Source organism: Tetranychus urticae, chromosome 2, assembly GCF_039701765.1.
Source record: "Tetranychus urticae isolate SD_2017Ah chromosome 2, NJAU_TeUrti_SD_1.0, whole genome shotgun sequence".
NCBI classification, from domain to species: Eukaryota; Metazoa; Arthropoda; class Arachnida; order Trombidiformes; family Tetranychidae; genus Tetranychus; species Tetranychus urticae.
In genome coordinates this window covers 685,125-703,459 of record NC_142959.1, presented here as the reverse complement: position 1 = coordinate 703,459, position 18,335 = coordinate 685,125, and the positions used below count along the sequence as shown (strand labels likewise).

At 31.9% G+C, this 18,335-nt stretch overlaps 3 protein-coding genes across 3 annotated transcripts; all 3 read left to right on the top strand.

Moving 5' to 3' along the window:
* Positions 1-555: 555 nt before the first annotated feature.
* LOC107368653 (protein big brother-like) lies at positions 556-1,808 on the top strand. Its single transcript, XM_089268417.1, has 2 exons — positions 556-897; positions 969-1,808. The coding sequence occupies exons 1-2, from the start codon at positions 670-672 to the stop codon at positions 1,296-1,298; spliced, it is 558 nt and encodes a 185-aa protein (XP_089124543.1). The 5' UTR covers positions 556-669; the 3' UTR covers positions 1,299-1,808.
* Positions 1,502-2,058, top strand: LOC149093668 (beta-1,3-galactosyltransferase 6-like; the record flags this gene model as incomplete). Its single annotated transcript, XM_089268367.1, has 1 exon — positions 1,502-2,058. A coding segment is annotated over one exon (531 nt), but the record flags the coding sequence as incomplete, so codon positions are not given.
* Positions 2,059-3,794: 1,736 nt separating this feature from the next.
* Positions 3,795-18,059, top strand: LOC107368857 (protein big brother). Its single transcript, XM_015936747.3, has 3 exons — positions 3,795-4,111; positions 4,234-4,494; positions 17,382-18,059. Exons 1-3 carry the CDS (start codon positions 3,884-3,886, stop codon positions 17,442-17,444), a joined length of 552 nt encoding a protein of 183 aa, XP_015792233.1. The 5' UTR covers positions 3,795-3,883; the 3' UTR covers positions 17,445-18,059.
* The last annotated feature ends 276 nt before the right edge of the window (positions 18,060-18,335 follow it).

Genomic DNA, 18,335 nt, shown 5'->3' with positions numbered 1-18,335 from the left:
CGACCGACTTTTCTGGTGAAAGTTCTTAGCCATTCGGCAAACACCCAAAAGAGCTAAAACTTAAATGGCTAAACTCAAGTAAAATCACTATTCTCAGAATTTCATTTCAAAGTCAAAATAGCTAAAACCTTTATGGACCAACTCTTTTAGCTAAAGCCAAAACAGATAGAAATTGAAAATCACATTGTTCGAGTCTCTGGGCTCAAGCTGGACGGATGAAATCATGAAATGAATTATTCATCATATCGCATTTTTCAATCGAAAATTCAAATTTTTTCATTTATTCAAAACTTTTCATTTATTTTTCGTTCAAAAATAACCAATTCCATTGTATAATCAAATAGAATAAAAAATAGAAAAAAATCAAGCAAATGAAAGGGTTCGATCTGCTTTTTTAAGCTCATCATAGTTTTCCGCCTAATACCACTTGTCCGTCTTTGCATTTGTCTATCTGTTTTCAATTAGCTATTTTGACCCTTACCATCCATTAGACTCCACCTTAGCATCTCTCTTAAACATCATCTTCTACACTCGCCTATACGCTTCAGAGACAGTGATACTTGATTCACTTGCAGACAAGCGTTCTCTCTGTTCAGTTCATTTGTTTGGTCTCATCGCACATCAACATTTTTCATCACTCATCATTCATCTTCATCATCATAAACACTCATGAGCATGCTTCCATTTGAAACACCAACGATTTTCGAACAATTACCCAAATACTTTTTTTCAGTGCCCAAAGTTGTTTCAAATCAAAAGGAAAAATTTGAAAGTGATGAACTGTTGAAAAGGTTAAGTCGTGAAAGTGAAATACGTTTTGTTGGATATAAGGATCGTGACATAGTGGAGCGTCGAGTACGTTTTATCAATGGATTAAAAGAAGCAACAACGGAAATTGTATGTATAGCTAATATTGAATTTTCTTATTAATTTTTCTCATTGCCTTTCATTTTCTGATTCGTCTACAGGTATTTACACCTACAGGAACCAACCTGCAATTGGTATTTAACTCTTGTGCAAACGGATTCAGCGATTATTGTGACTTTGAAAAGGAGCGAGGAAAAGTTCACTTTAAATCAAGTTTCATTATGAACGGTGTTTGTGTCAATTGTAAGGGTTGGATAGACCTTGAAAAGTTGGAAGGAATCGGTTGTCTCGAGTATGACCAGGAAAGAGGTGCAATTGAAGATGCTCTTGTGAAAGAGAACATCGAAAGATTTGATAATTTATTTGCAAAGGCAAATGGTTATTCAAACACAAATCTTATGAATCGTCCTGTGCAAAGTTCAAATCAATAGACGACGAAGCTGATCGAGAGATTAATCAATTATCATTTTGTTATTGTTACTCACGCTGGGAGTAAATTAGTGCTCGAACATTCAAAAAACGAAAAAAAAACAAGACTTGAAAGATATCAAAATTTGTCCTCATATTGATGATTCTTATTCAACTCTTAATCAAAAATTACTGGAATCCCTTAAATGACGTATTCTCGGTTTGATTACAAATTGATGATGATTCATTTGTGAGAGTTGATGCACTATATGATGAGCTCAAAACTAAAAAGTCAGATCATCGAACCCTTTACTGGGGCTATTTTGATGGGGATGCACCAGTTAAAAGACAAGGAAAATGGACAGAAGACAACTGGTTTCTTTGTGACAAATATTTGCCTTATGCTCTTGGCGGTGGTTATGTTATCTCTTCTTCATTGGTTAAATATATTGTTACGAATTCTCACCTTCTATCTCTTTATCATAATGAAGATGTCAACATGGGAGTCTGGTTAGCTTCATTGAACATTACACGTCAACATGATCCTCGCTTCGATACAGAGTATAAATCAAGAGGTTGTTCCAATAATTTTCTCGTTTCTCATAGACAGAATATCAATGATATGAGAGAAAAATATGATAATCTGAAACAATTTGGTGTCCTTTGTAAATCACAAGTGATGCTGAGAAAAGCTTATTTTTATAACTGGAAGGTTGCTCCAAGCTCTTGTTGTTATCGAAATATAAGTCTATTGTGATATTCTTAAAACTGTCTGAAAAACTATTTAGTCATTATATTTTTCTTTGTTTTTTCGCAATCAACCAATTTAAGAGAAGATGAATTTTGTCCAATCTACTCAAAAGGATGGATTTTCCTCAAGATAAATCAACAGCTCATTCTTATCAAGCATCAACCTGGTTGATATATTCGTCCATGATTGATGGACTTCTATTGAGAAGGAAAAATTAACTACCAATATACACCATCAGCTCATACACTGTGATTACCATAATAAACAAAACAATTTTTTCGTGTCATAAACAAAATATCAATAAATTTTTGTAAAAAAATACACTTATTTTTGTGTAAATACAATTTTTCATCTTTATTTCGAAAATTTAAGGAATATTTTGTACGAATAAAATCAATTTTCAAATGAACAAAACCAACGAGTGTCTTTATTAAGGGAGTTGATTATTTTGTTAATTGTTAATTTTTATCTGATGCATCATGGAATATAAGTTAACTTTTCTAAGAATGATGACTTATAAAATTCATTGGAAAAATTAGTGATAATCCTCTTTACATACTCTGAGTAGAGTAACTCTTTAACTCGAGGGTTTTTGTTTCATGAAAGTGGGTTTTGGTCATTTGAACGGTGCTTTGATATGAAAAATCTGTGTCTGTAACAACACATGTACTGTTGGTTTTGTTCATTTAAATTTGGTTCTATTCAACAGAGAATAATTGTAACTAACAAGATTACTCAGCAATGAAATTTTCCCTGAAAGTTAATCCAATCCATATGTATATTGATACCTAATTGAAAAGAAGCCGCAATGGATTGACTAATTAAAGTTAATTAATTCTAATACAAATTTTTTTCAAAATTCTTGGAAAAGCGATCATTTTGCTCGACCGACTTTTCTGGTGAAAGTTCTTAACCATTCGGTGAACACCCAAAAGAGCTCAAACTTAAATGGCTTAACTCAAGTAAAATCACTATTCTCAGAATTTTAGATTAGCCTTTTCCTATTTACGCAGAATTTTAGTTTGCTTACTAGGTTAGGTACTCAAAATCGAGAAGGACAAACTAGCTAATTCTTGAACTTAATCAGTTCGTAATTATTGATGATCGAGAAAAAATTTGATTGATATAGATTTGAATGAAAGAAACAAAAAAATTGCAAACTAAATGAAATAGTTGAGCCAATTCAATTTATAACAGTGAAAGCATTGTGGTTAATTTTCAGAAAATACTTTAATCGGTTTCATCATTAAGCCATTCTCTATTTAGACCTTCTCTGTTTTCGCTTTCGCTATTTCGACCCTTTACCTTTTACTAATTTTGTCGCAGTTAATAATTCAATTAACCGCTTTGATAATTAAAGTTCATAGGAATAAGACTAATCCCACAAAGTGACATTCTAAGAAAAACGAGTGCAAGAAGTAAATTAAAGTATAAAAACGATTTCTTCAGTATTTGAATGAATGTAAAAAATGATGAAATAACGATACAGCAAACTTTTGGCCTAGAAAATAACCAAGAATTGCAACGGTTTTTGTCGAATATTTATCGATTTATCGTACGGTATATGAAAACATATCGAGACCCAAATATCGATTTTTATCGAGTTTACTGATGTATCGGAACACCTCCATTCCTCGCACAGGTTACTTGGCAAGAAGCAAGTAAACTCCCACTTATCCATTAGACTCCACCTCAGCATCTCTCTTGATCATCATCTTCTACATTCGCCTATACACTGCAAATCAAGTGATACTCTTCACTTGCAGACAAGCACTCTCTCTGTTCAGTTCATTTGTTCGGTTTCATCGCACATTTGTCATCATTCATCATTCATCTTCATCATCATACTCTTGTTTCATGAAAATGCTTCCATTTGAAACACCAACGATTTTTGAACAACTACCAAAATACTTTTTTTCAGTGCCCAAAGTGGTTTCAAATCAAAAGGACAAATTTGAAAGTGATGAGTTATTCAGACGGTTAAGTCGTGAAAGTGAGATCCGTTTTGTTGGATATAAGGATCGACCTATAGTTGAACGTCGTGTACGTTTTGCCACCGGATTACGTGAAGCAACAACGGACATAGTAAGTAGACGTTTAGCTAACACTTTACTACGTTTCTTCAAGTAGAATCGAAAGAATCGGAAAAAGATTGATTTGTGTTATTAACTGTTCTCATTGTTTCCCATTTTGTCACAAATCTACAGGTATTTATACCTACAGGAACCAACCTGCAATTGGTATTTAACTCTTGTGTAAACGGATTCAGCGATTATTGTGACTTTGAAAAGGAGCGAGGAAAAGTTCACTTTAAATCAAGTTTCATCATGAACGGTGTTTGTGTCCATTGTAAGGGTTGGATAGACCTTGAAAAGTTGGAAGGAATCGGTTGTCTCGAGTATGACCAGGAAAGAGGTGCAATTGAAGATGCTCTGTTGAGAGAGCACATCGAAAGATGGAAAGCAAAGGTAACACACAACCTTGAATATGATAATGAATATAATTGAATTTCTGGAAATGATAATAATGTGAAAATGTTAGTCGCTTGGTTAATTCCGTAATAAGATTTGTTTTATTGAATAAAGACAAGAAACGTCTGATTGTTGGTGCATAAAAGGATCTACTTTTGTTGTGTTAAATGTGACAATTGTCAACATCAATGAAGATACAAAATAGGATGCAATTGTCAGGTAAAACGTTGACTAGATTCAACAAATTAATCAGATTTAATTGTTCTTTCTTACGTTGTTTCTCCTCTAATTTAGTTAAATGATTTCAATTGTTTACAATCATTCTCGTTTGAATAGAACCAGCATAAAACAAAACCGCGTTCAAATGACCAAAACTCACTTTCATGTGTTAAAGAAGTTTCTTTATTCAGGGTGTAGATTATTTCGATTTCCAAGAATGATGACTTAAGAAATTCATTGGAAAAATTAGGGATAATCCTCTTTACATACTCTGAATGAAGTAACTCTATAACTCGAGAGTTTTTGTCTCATGATAGTGTGCTTTGGTCATTTGACTGGTTTTCTTGTTATGAAAACTCTGTGTCTTTACAGTCAGCTTGCTTTACTCGTTTGAATGCTGGTTTTGTTCATTTGAGATTTGGTTGTATTCAAGCGAGAATGACTGTACTTGTGCTTTGCTTTTGTTTCACCATCATCATGATAATCAAATACCACAACAAGTAAACACAATTGGTGTTCAATCATGTAGAGTGGCAAATGAAGGAGGAAAAATGCCTCAAAATTTAGCCAAAATAGGGTTCAATTCAGTAATGTTATCTTGTATTCAGAATGGATTAGTCAAGAAAACCAGATTCTAGTATTGGCACGTAACACCGGGGATAATTGTAGTCAAATGAAACGAAACATTCGGGTTGTCTGTTCAGTATTTACCTTTATTGAATTATCAGTATTTTGGGTTAAAAAAGAGTTGACCTGAGATGGAAAACAGGAGATTATCTTCATCTTTTGCACTTTAAAAAGATGATTCAGGTTTGAGTTGATGGTGATCATCTTGATGATGGTTATTAGATTTGTTATTCATTATGAAGCGGGAAAAGTTTCACTTGTGATTCAGTGCATGTAAAGTACAAGCTTTAACCTGTAGAATTGAGTGCAATTAAAACTAATCAAATAACCCAAATTAATGTTGATAATTAAAAGTTTACCCACAAAATAAAACAATCAACAATACATATCAATGCTATAGAGAAGCAAGTATAGAAAAAGAAAAATATTTAGTTTTCAATTTAATTATCAATTGTCAATTAGTCTATTTCAGTTTCAATTGTTGACTCTATTTCCAATCAAATGATTTAGCTCAAGGTTTAATCAGTTCACTATTATTATCCGTGACAGTTTATCAATCCATTTTTAATCAGTAGACAGGAAAATGATTAAGGAAACGACAACTAGAAATGAACAAATTTTTGCTCAAAATAATTAAAACAATAGTTTACCAAAAATGAAGATTTACAAATGAACGATTAAACTGGAAAAAAAGACTCGTAAAGAGGCTGAGCTTGTGTTGAAGTTGATGCAACAAGAGTTGCTTGTTAGGTTGAAGGTTCATCACTTGCAGCCTGACCAAGTGATGATGATTGTAGTCTTTAACTTGATGAACTTGACGAAACTTAAGTTGCAATATTTATCACTGTTAACCTGAGTTGATAATGAATGGGAAGCTGAACAACCATTTGTCTTGTAAGGTTTAATGAGATGTTTTTTTGTCACTAATTATAACCAGTTTAAGTTAGTCAAAATATGAGTTTTATTGTCGTATTAAATAGCTGGAAAATTGTTAAATTACAGATTTTATCCAACATTATTTAACAGTGTTGTTTTATCAGCTCATTATCATTCCTTGTTTGTTTTGCCTTTACATTATTCAGAGATTTAATCAGATATTTCCAGTTGCGAGACTGAACTGTTGAGTGAAGAGGAAAACATTAGATAAGCATTAATACCTTCCTCTTTTGTGCTGTCATTAAACGATATTATTAGTTATCCTTAATCTCCATTAACCCCCTTCAAACTCCTCTCTTCCTCCTCCTCCTCCACCTCCTCCTATGGCTCTATATGCTTCTTATCAGTACAAGTGTGTGTATGTGTGTGATTGCACTGAATAAGTCTGTCTTTTCCCAAAGGGAAATGTTATGAAAAATGTTACATGAAACAAAATAAAAAGTGTATTAATACTTATCAATGGACACACTTTTTCTTATGAGAATTTCCTTTTCAACTTTTATCTTTTTTCTTTCTGAAAAGCAAAATATTTTCTTCCTTTGTAATGCAACTATTATGATGATGGATATAAAATTTATATTTACTTGTAGTTACAGTCTAAGTATCTTCACTCTGTGAGATTCATCATGAATGATGAAAAAAGCAAAGGAAAGATAATAAATTTAGCAACAATTTAATAGTTGACAAAAGTAAATTCATTTTGTACATTGAAAGAGACATGAAAAGTTATTCAATAATAATTGACTTCTTGTTTGATATTTACTTTTGCCTTTATTCCGACACACATTCACATCTTACGCCCAGATCATTTGCAACTCATCATCATTATCATCCTTATTACTATCATCATCACAATAATATACCTTTTAGTATTTTTGTAAATAAAATCTTCTTCTTCTTCCTCTTGGTAAATACAACAGCATAAGGTTAGTCTCATCTTCAACTGTGATATATTATGTACACTTGGGTGTTGAGGGGAGTCATTGTTATCTGTAGTGATAATAATGAGGATGATACTGAAGATAAATAAATTCATTATTTAAATTGACACTATTGTATTGTTCAATGGGATGGGAGTGAAGAGGAGGATGCAAAATGGGGAAGTAAGGAAGAAGAAGATGAAACAAGATTATAAAGACAAGATTCATTGATATTGAATATAAGAAGATGATGATGAAAGAAAAGTACAAGTCAATAAATTTGAAAGGTGAGATCAAGAAAGATTAGACAAAGTGGATCATCATTTTATTTTATTTTTAAGTCTAGAAGAAGAAGAAGAAGAAAAAGATGAATCGAGTATGAAAAAAGGTCAATTGGGGTTGTACAGTATGATCCATAAACATCTGTTGATGGTTCCTACCGTAGAGATGCGAGTGTTTAGTTACACCTAAATGTTTATGTTAATGTATACAAATAGATACATGAAGAGACGAGACAGGGTTAGAAGGTTATTGTTGTCCTTGTCACCCTTGTTGTTGCCGTTGTCAGTACAGAGGTGCCCATCATTCCCTGTGGGACAAAGAGGCTCATCCTTATTGACACAAGTTGACGGTAACAAGGTTTACTGCTTGGACTGACTTTCCTTGTCAACCCGTGTTCAATGTTTATCAGTCAAACACTGTATTTACATATTTGCATCTATATTGGCCAGACTTAGTTGAAGAGTATCAATAATGTGACAAAAAAAAGTTACATTTTTTGCATCTTTTGTCACAATCGACACTTTTTTTATAACTTTTAGCCTCAATTGGGCAACAATTTTCAATCCATTTCAAACCAATTTGCAATCAATTTTATTTCAATGTTTTTTTGACTTGGACAAAGCAAAAGGTTAAAGGTTGGTTAAACTGATGAATATAAACAAAACTGTGCCAAAATTGAAAAGCTCACTTTGGCTACTTTCTTGGCTATTATTATCATTGTCATTTAAGGTCAATTCACGCCTCCCGTTGAGGTAACGAACGGAATGTTATTTTGACTATTGAAAAGGCTGTTCTAGATGAAGGTTAAGGTGTTCACCTTTACCTTATGAAACAAAAATTTGGACAAATAATATGTAAAGTTGAACGATTACTTTAAATAATAATGCTAATTTATTCAACCTTTTTATCACCCTTTTGACTTTAAATGAAAACCTTAATTTGGTAACACGTTTGCTTATATAAATCGTGTGAATTAAACCAGAATAACAGGGTAATCTGTCTTCCCTGTTTACATCTGAACTTTCTTAGCTTCTTTCAGAATTTGATTTTTTTGCTTTTCTCTCTTTTTGTGTCTCTTATTATTTGACTGTTTGTTTAACCTTTTCAGCCTTTGCTTTTCATGGCTCATCGCTATTTACATTCACCTTTCACGATTATTTACATTTTTAGGTAAGGTTTACTCATCAATCGATTAGCCTATTGTTACCCATTGACATGGCCTTTTTTATCCCATCTATTTAACTTCTTTATTTGGCAACTGACCACAAGAAGATTTGCATCCTTGGCTTGTTTGGACTTTACATGTAAAGGAAAAGTTGAAAAGAATGAAAATGTTTGCTTCTTCTCTGCTTTTTGGTCCTAAGAAAGTGACAGTGAAGCTCCGTGAATAGAAGAGTAAGAAACTTGAAGGAAAAAGGATTAAGTTTTGGCTTTTTGTACTAAACTGACCCAACGACTTGGACACACACAACAGTTACAGCTTATGAAAGAGCTTAAAGCTTTTTCTTCTTTTCCTTTTTTTCTATCATTTTCATTTACCTTTGGTAATGTTATTAGGAAAATTGAATTGGAATTAGAAAATTATTCTTTGATACTTTTCTTGCACTGAAAAGTACATTTCAATGAATTATTATTAGAGGACAATAATAATACCGCAGGATTGTTTCATAGGGTTTACCAGGAAAGAGACCAAAAGGTATCCAGAATTTTGGTCAAAAATGAATATAAAATGGTCAACAATAGGAATCAGGTTAAAGGTACAAATAACGTTTTCCTTAACATGTTTGACGTTTTGACTTTATTCATTATTCCCATTATTTGTCACCTTTTTTTGTATACAATTTTTGGCAATCCTCATCAGTGGTCATTTGTATTGTACCATTAATGGGATCAAGATAAATTTCTTTTTCATAATGTTGTTTACGTGAAATGAAATGTTTATTGGGATTAAATCAATGTCAATCATGAAAATGTTTCATTTTTTCAACTATTTTCTTTTCTTCACATCAACTGAATGTTAAATATAGTTTAACCGGGCAATGCATATTCAGTCAATCAGCTTCAGTTGAATGAATAATCAGTTTCAATCGTTTTCTCTTACAATACAATCATTCTCGTTTGAATAGAACCAATATTCATATAAAAAAACCAGCTTTCAAAAAATCGACTGACTGTAAAGACACAAACCTTTCAAAACCAAAATGTCCAAAACTCACTTTCATGAGACAAAAACTCTCGAGCTAAAGAGTTACTCTGTTTTGCTTCTTTTCTGACGAATCACGGAATGTAAGTGATTTACAAACTTCTGTAGAAATTCATTGGAAGAATTAGTGTTAATCCTCTTTACGCCCTCTGAATATAGCAACGCTTTCACTCGAGAGTTTTTGTCTCATGAATGTGAGTTTTGTTCATTCAAAAGTTGTTTCTATTCAAACGAGAATGGTTGTAATTAAGCAAAAAAAGCTGATGTCAACTCGATGACTATGCCGCAATTAAAAAATTGATAAATTAAATTTCTTTGATTGGTTGAGAATGTGTTTTGAATTTCGATTTTTCGGTTCAAAAAAATGTATTTTCATATATTACCTTGAGTCTCGACTGATGAGAAACAACGTTGTAGGTTAATTTGAGATTAATGGAAATAAGAGGCTCATTTTTTGTCGTCTTGTTGAGCACTTTCAATTGATGCTGAATTAACTTTAGCACACATTCATCACTTGCAAAGTGATAATGGACTTGAATAATGTTTGGCCAAAAACGCCTTTTCCCTATTATCATCATTATCGTTGTCACAATCATAATCATTAACATTATGAAAGTTGGCCAAAATTGTTTTTCCTTTTTTTCCAAGTCAAGTATTTTCTGAAAAAAAATGTTGAATCTTTTCAACTGCTTTTCGTCATTTTGCGCAGTTGTCAGACTAGTTAACCTTTAACCCCATTAACCACCACTATTTTGTGCAATAAATGCACTGTACCTTACCTTTACCTTTTCATTCAATAAACTCATAAACTGAGAAATCAAAGTGAGTTGACAAGTGAATGAGAGAAAAAAGTAAAAGGTGAATAACTATGGTGAGTTTACTGCTCAGGTAAGGGTAAAAGGTAAATGAAAGTTGACTAAGGTTTTGTATCAAAAATGGCCACCTTGAGGTTTTACCTTTTATTCACAACTGAAGGGGGTCCAATAATGGTTATCGTTGAAAGGGTAATTTTTAAGGGAAAAAGATGCTCAGTTTAAACACAATTTAGTCATAATGGATTGTGATGATGATGATGATGAAGATAAAAGGTAAAAGGTAAAGGAAGAGAGGGGAAGAAAAGAGTAGCCAAAAGATGTTGATGAAAGTGATAAAAGTGATTGTATTGAGCCAATTGATTTTCGCTGTTCTTTTCAGTTTCAACATTTTCTTCTCAACATACTTTGACTTCAATTATAAGTTATAAAAACAGTAACCAAGTGATATTTTAACTGGCATTTTGTCAGAACCTTTTCACTCAAAGATCAACTTTTCATTGACGTATATATTTTGGCTTGTTTGCCCGCAATGTGAAAACTTGCCGAAGCTAAATGAGTGAAGATGGCCAAAAGTAAAAAAGGTTGAAGGGAAACACACAAAATTACCAAATTAGTGGACAAATAGGCGGTCATTTTTTGTCTCTTCAACCCAGTCATAGCAGGTAACCGTCAACTTTTGAACGTACTTTAAATGAGCTTCAGTAAGATGAAGCCTAACCTAACCTAATCTAACCTACCTATTGGGTGCTTATGCAGCAAAGACTGCAACAAGAGCAGGCAAAAGAAATGCGTAAAATGTTTGATGATAAAGAGAGTGAAAAGACAAGTTTAAATGAGCTGCCAAAGTGACAAAAAAAGGAGAAGATGAAGTGAATTGAAAGATGATTTGTCAACAAAATGATCCTTTATTACGTATATTTGCGTCTATAGTTGAAGTATGAAAAAAAAGGTTCAATTTTAGTCTCAAATTACAAGTGTGCAAAAAGCAAAGCCAGTTTATTCGATAACGATAATAATGTGTATTTTGAAATGGTACAACAAAAGGACAAACAATTATCGATAAAATATTTACAACAAAAAGCAGAGAAAAAAAAAGTTTCTCGAGTGGATAATATGAGTAAAAGTACATCTTTATCCAAGTGTCTATCAGCACTCCTCAGTTTCACTTTATTCCAATTCATTTACCTTGTAATATTTTTGTCCCTCATTCACTGTTCATTGAATTGCTCTTTTGCGTTAAGCTCTTTCTTTATCCGCACTTTTTCAACTCTCATCAGTATGCACTTGGACTTGGATGTGCTTAAAGACGCAAAAATCAATATCAAAATTATCATTATTACTTGTAAGTAAATGAAGTTTACTTGAGTTGCTAAACAAATCTAATCTAACCCAATCTAACCTAATTCAACCTAATCCAACTTGACTGAGGCTTTGTTACCGATGAAAATACCTCGATAAACACTGATTAATATGGTAATCTTGAGATGCATAATTGGCTGAAGGAAACAGTTTAATCTCTAATCCAGTGAGCAAACATTAATTAAATGTTGTTTAAAATGTTCAACCCTTTACCCTTCAGATTATACAATTGTAAATTCAATTGAAAGCCACTTTTTTAAATTTAATGCAAATTAGTTTTTTTTTCAAATCCGAGGAAATGAACATGAAAATTGTCAACAAAATGATTTCAAGTTTTCGGGTTTGCAGATTGTTTGAGCTAATAAATATTATCCTTCATTCTGTATCATGTTTTAATTGCTTTCTAAATTTAGTGTTAAGCTTTTGTCAATGTTATCTAAATGTTCAGTTTTAGAAATTTGAAAATGAGAACAAAAATGTGAGAAAATTGGGGAAATTTTTTTCGCTTTACAAAGTTTAATTTGTTTACATTAATCAATGTTGAATGGTCATTTAATTGCGTTTTATTAGTACAAGATTATCCAAGTGTGCCTTTTCATGGTCAAACAATCTTACGACTGTTTATTACTTGAAACAGAATGAAAAGTGTCAACAATTTTTTATCAACTGAAATGAAAAGTTAATAGCGCACTGAGTTGAACCCAAAGCAAATAATGAGCAAAAGTGCATGTAGTCTAGTGTTTCACTGATTATCATTAATAGCAGGGTAACAAGTTGAACCGTTTGCACACATTTGATTGGTTTACTTTTCAGATTAAATGATGGATTAACTGGCAATCTCTTGTTTGCAAACAGAGTCAGGTTAGGTTAGGTTAGAACCCTGTTGAGACTAAAACTCGGAAACTCAAAGTTGCCGAAGTGTTTATTAAAATGATCAATAGTCTTTAAGGAAGAAGAAAAAAATTTCACTCCAGAAGATTCATGTTACTCGAGGAGGAAGATGAAGGAAACGGTTAAAATGATTAAAATCAAGATGAAAAGCATTGAACTCGCAAAAGCCTTGACTAAAGATAAAGTTGATGCTGAGAGTGAGGCTGTTAGGTTGAGAGGTTCAACACTATCAGCTTAACATTGCAAGTTTGGTGATGATGATGACTAACATTTTGTAAGTTTGCCATGAATTTTTGAAGAATACAAATGAGAATGAAAATTTCACTTCAGAAGATTCATGTTACTCAAGATGATTAGAATTTTCAAGATGAAAATGGTTGAAACGCAAAAGTCTTGAATAATGACAAAGTTGATCCTAAGAGAGTAAGGCTGTTAGGTTGAGAGGTTCATCTCGATCAGCCTTACATTGCGAGTTTTGCTGGAAATGATGACTAAGTTTGTAATGAATTTTGGAAGAATACAAATGAGAATGAAAATTGAAAGCTTCAGGAGGTTCCGGTGTGTCAAAAGTGAATTTAGAGGTTAAATTTGTGGCCAATGTTGAAGTCTCGTGTCAACATTTGGGTCGATATTTTTCATCTTTTTTTTGTATTCAGCAACATTAGCATGATTGTCTGTTAGGTTAAAGGTTGAATTATTTAAAAGAAATCACTTGAACATAATGAAAGCGAAACTTTGGCACAATTAATACATTTGGCTGTGCATTGCAATTTGCATAATAATTGTTAATTGTGGGTCGGCGAAAGAGAGGCAAAGAAGGAAAGTGACAAAATTTACTTTCCTTGGCACCCAAAGAAGAAGCCTGTTCTTCGGGTGAAACAAGGTTAAGGTGACCCAATAAGCCATGCTGTTGTCCATAGCATTGTTACTCGAAAACATAACAGAAAAGGTCAACCTCTTAACCTATATATTATTAACATTATTATTAATATCATCATCATTATTATCATCATTATTACAATGATTATTGTTATTTTTCTGTTGATATTCATTTTTACCTTCAAATTTTCCAACATTTTCCTTCTTCTCAATTGGCAATCTCATTTTTGGCCTTAAAAGTCATTATTATGGTTATTATATTTAACATCTTTTCTTGTTCCATCCTCATCATCATCATTTGTTTTCTTTCCTTTTCTCTTTGCTCTTCCTCATCCTCATCACTTTACATAACAGAAGAAGGTCAATTTGATGTTACAATTTTTTCTCTTCTCAACTTTTCTTCTTCCTTCTCACAATGAACACAATAGTCTGTTTGGATAAGTATTAAGATGTGATGAAAGGAAGAGGGAAAAGCATAGTGATGATGAGCAAGGAAAAGTGAGACTTTTCATCTTCATCTTTCCTCTTTCCTTTCTTTCTCCATGAAACATCAATAATGATGACATTTCATTGAAAAAGAGAGAAGAAGAAGAAGAGAAAATGAAAAGACTTTTCTTCTTGTTGTCAAAATATTACAATATGATGATTACAAGTCTCTACCTTTTCATTCACTTTCCCTTTACATTTTCATCTTCATCATCTTCTTATCATCAAAACATCTTATTTGTTTCTCTCTCAACTCTTTATTTCATCAACATTGTAATCAAAATTTGTTAACCATTTTGTCAGCATTCGAGTCTCTTGAGCATCTCAAGGTGATTCAAGTTTGGTGTTGAAAATGAAACTTGAGTTTGTACTTTTTCAACACTTGAAAGTTGTTAAGAAAACACTTACAGAACATGAATAGAAACAAAACAAAAAAAAAGACTGAATCGAATCGAAAGTTCTTAAAGTTGGAAACACAAAAAAAGAGAGAAAATTCGAGTTACCTTCTTGTTGTTATTGTACTTGAACGTTGAAAGTGGACACTCGAAGGTACTTTATAACTTTCATTATCATCTTGATTATTTATAATAATGTTAACTATTGATATGAATATTTAGTAACAATCAACTTGAATGATTACAATAAAAAAACCTTCCCATTTCTCGAGTCCATTCAAGCTGACCAATGTTTAATTGGTTTCAATGGCGTCAGTTTTAAATTGTTTTTCATTGCAAATTTCAAGGATTCAAAAGTCATCCAAATTTGGCGGTTCAATTTTGACAATTTCAAGTGACATTCATTGTTATCAGCATAAACATTTTTTCACCTTTTCTCAACCAATCCAAAAAGTTTAGTTTTAATCAACAAAAATCATATTATTGAGCTTCTTCTATAACAGTCAAGTCATCAAATGCAAAAAAAGGCAAAACTTGTTTCAATTGCTGCCCAAAATGAAAGCCAATAGGAAATTAGATATTTGATAATCTTGGTTCAAACAAGATTTCAGTGCTTTTCTGAAATTCACTCAAAACTTTATTACGTAAAGCTAGGAAAGACCCTCTTAGATCGTTTTTTATTGAAAACGTTGTTTGTTGACATGACCGCCGAAAAGAATCGAGCAATCAAGGTGGAAAATTCATTCGAAATCGATTCAAGATACAGTAATGGAAATTGCGCAGTTCATGAATGCAAAATGGCAGTTGTCAACTACTTATCCATAAATTATGATATTTAGAGTAAAACGAACAGAATAGAAGATCTTTTTCTTATTATTATTCATAGATTGGTTTTCGGCACGATTCGGTTGTTAGTGTAAAGGTACTGGAAATGCAACGAGTATTATACTGATTGAGTTTGGATTTATATGATGGATTAGGTTCGATTTTGGAATGAATTGTTGTCTGTTTTTGAATCGAAGTCGGTTTTAATCTTTCATATTGTATTGTGGAATCAAAATCAAAATTTAACTTTTAATGGTAGATTTAATAGCATAACCTTAATTATGCACACTTGACCATTAATCGAAACTTTGAATGAAAAGTAATCTTTCGGTTGAAACCTCAATTGTTTTTTTATTATTTTTGTTGACCTTTTTTATGGTTTAATTTAAATATAACGCGATTGACGCTAGTTGCGTCAATTGAAACAAATTGAAATCCAAATGACAACTTGCAAAGTGGATTAACTTGAAAATTAATCGATGAGGCGTTACTCGACCGATTAACTTGAAACACACTTTGATACCTGATAATATGAATAATGACTGCAGATGAAGCTTTACTTTTGATAAATGTTAAATGGTAAATTTGAAGGCAAAAATGGTGCGCAAGAAGTAAAAGATGAAAAATGAATAAGAATCGCAATTTGAACAAAAGCAATATTAAACTAAATCACCGTGAATCAATCTCTTTTCATAATAAAGCAAATAACATTGTCCATGATATTACAAGCTAATATACACTGAAAAGCCAAATAACTTTCCCTGAATACATTGGAGCAAGAAATGCGTCGAGAGAGAAGAAGAAATTTTTTTTTCTTCTTTTTGTTGTTATAACTTTAATCCATAAGCTTGATATTTATAAATACATGTAGATATAAATTGATATTGGATAAGACATTTTTGGACCCAAAATGAATGTATAACAACGCCAAGGCAAACAAGAGCCAAAAAATGGATGAAAGTAAAGGGCAAAAGGCATTAAGTAGGAACAAAAAGGACAGAGTTGATGTGATTCTCATAAGGCGATTAATTTCATTTGTATGAAGATTAAACAGAGCAGGCAATATGTAATTTTACATTGAGGCACAAGGTGATGAGAGGATGAATGTTGAGACAAGAATGATGATGATGATGAGAAGACTTGCCGGATGATAAAGCTACTTGCAACGGAAATAATATCAATATATCCTATAACAATATTTGAAAAGATTTATCTTCTTCTTCTTCTTCTTTCAGCCATTTTTTGCTCTCGCCATTCAACCTCTTTCAATGTATCATCAAGACTAACAGAAAACTTGATCTTCATATTTTTTTCAACTTCTCATCTTCCTCATTATTCTCTATCAAATTACTCTCATTTTGTTTTCTTATTCATAAATTTTCCAATTCTATTCTTTGCCTTTGCATTATCCGATTATCTGACGACCTTTCAACTTAAACTTATAGTTTATAGGTTTATTTGTTCAATTTTAACATTCATTGAAAATTGAAGCCCAAGACTTGAACACTCAAGAGCTGTGTTTGTCAACACTTTACAATCAATACAATTGTTTTCATTGACTGGAAACACTTTTCAATTTAATGAATAAACCTTAATTTAATAACCATTATTTGCAAATATAACATCAACATTCAAGGTTGAAATTTTCAGAGATTTTGAGCTTGAATTAGAAATTCTGAGATTTTTTATTGGTTTAAATGAACTTGTAAGTTATGCAAAAGCTGAAAATATCGATGATAATCTTAACCAAGAAAATTGTCTTTAAAAGCATTCTGGACTGCCCAACTTTGAAAAGTTGGGAATTTTTGAAAACAAAATTTTCGATGTTTTCTGTTATCTGTTTTCTAGACGTTTTTTGATCCTTTTTGAACCAACCTTCAGATGTCGTCTATTGATTTCGAGCAATTTTAAATGAAGTTACAAATTCGAAATGTAAAAGTTCTTTTGATGGATGCTTTGATGAAATCCTTTGACCCGATTTCTCATTGATTTTCAGTTCTTTATTCATTTTTACTAACAATTGTACTTTTGTCTCTTCCCTTTACAGCCTAATAAAATTGATAAACGTATTTGTGGAATCAACCAACTTGGCCGATCATTGATGGTTTAATCAAACTATGTTAGGTGTTGTTTTTTGTGTTTTTAAATATCGAACCCGACTTGATTCATCTTCACTCATTTGGTCATTTGTTCAACGTTATTTCAACGCTTCAATCCAAAGTGTTGACACTATTTTACCGACTTTTGTGTTTGTCTATATCATTATTATTATTATTACTATTGAGCAAATTAAACCTGGAACAAGGAAACAAGCGGAATGAAAAAGCCCCCGAAAAAGATCACCATTTGGATGAAGATGAAGACGATTTGAACAGTTTTTTAAATAAATATATTAACATGGACAAAAATTGCAGCAAAAATGGATTGAAAAATAGAGTAAAAATATTTTATTTCCAGGCAAAGCAACAAAACAAATGATAATTGCAAATATCAACTTAAAATTATAAAAAATTGATCGATAATAAGAAAAAAAATAAAAACTAAAAAAATGATAAAATCAATGAAATGTCCCAAAAAAATTCAATTAGAGAGACAAAAGTGAAGCAATGCTGATCATCGGCAATAAATTAATGATAATATTAATAAATGAAACTTGACAATTAACAATTGTGCTTACTTTATTCATCAATTCCAATAAAGTTGTCAATCAAATTGAAAGTGAAAAGAGTTGAGAAAATTGAATTTTTTATTCAACAGTCCAAGTTGACTGGGAGTGAAGATGGTTGAGATGAAAAGAAGGTGAAAGAGTTGAAGCTGCAAATGGATGAAAAGTAAAGGATAAACTGATGAGGATGATGAGGAAGTGATAAAAGTGGGTGAGGGTGAAGGATGGGAGTTGAGGGATGAAAATAATAACAATGATTGGTGTCAAAGTGAACGATAAATGGCTCTCTATTTACTGTGTTTACAGTCATTTGATGGAAATGCTTTTGATACTTGA

Excerpts from the sequence above, each read along its gene's own strand:
- LOC107368653 (XM_089268417.1), top strand. The coding sequence starts at position 670 with ATGAGCATGCTTCCATTTGAAACACCAACGATTTTCGAACAATTACCC. Across the intron at positions 898-968 it reads AAGAAGCAACAACGGAAATT|GTATTTACACCTACAGGAAC; the intron begins GTATGTATAGCT and ends ATTCGTCTACAG.
- LOC107368857 (XM_015936747.3), top strand. The coding sequence starts at position 3,884 with ATGAAAATGCTTCCATTTGAAACACCAACGATTTTTGAACAACTACCA. Across the intron at positions 4,112-4,233 it reads GTGAAGCAACAACGGACATA|GTATTTATACCTACAGGAAC; the intron begins GTAAGTAGACGT and ends ACAAATCTACAG. Across the intron at positions 4,495-17,381 it reads TCGAAAGATGGAAAGCAAAG|CCTAATAAAATTGATAAACG; the intron begins GTAACACACAAC and ends TTCCCTTTACAG.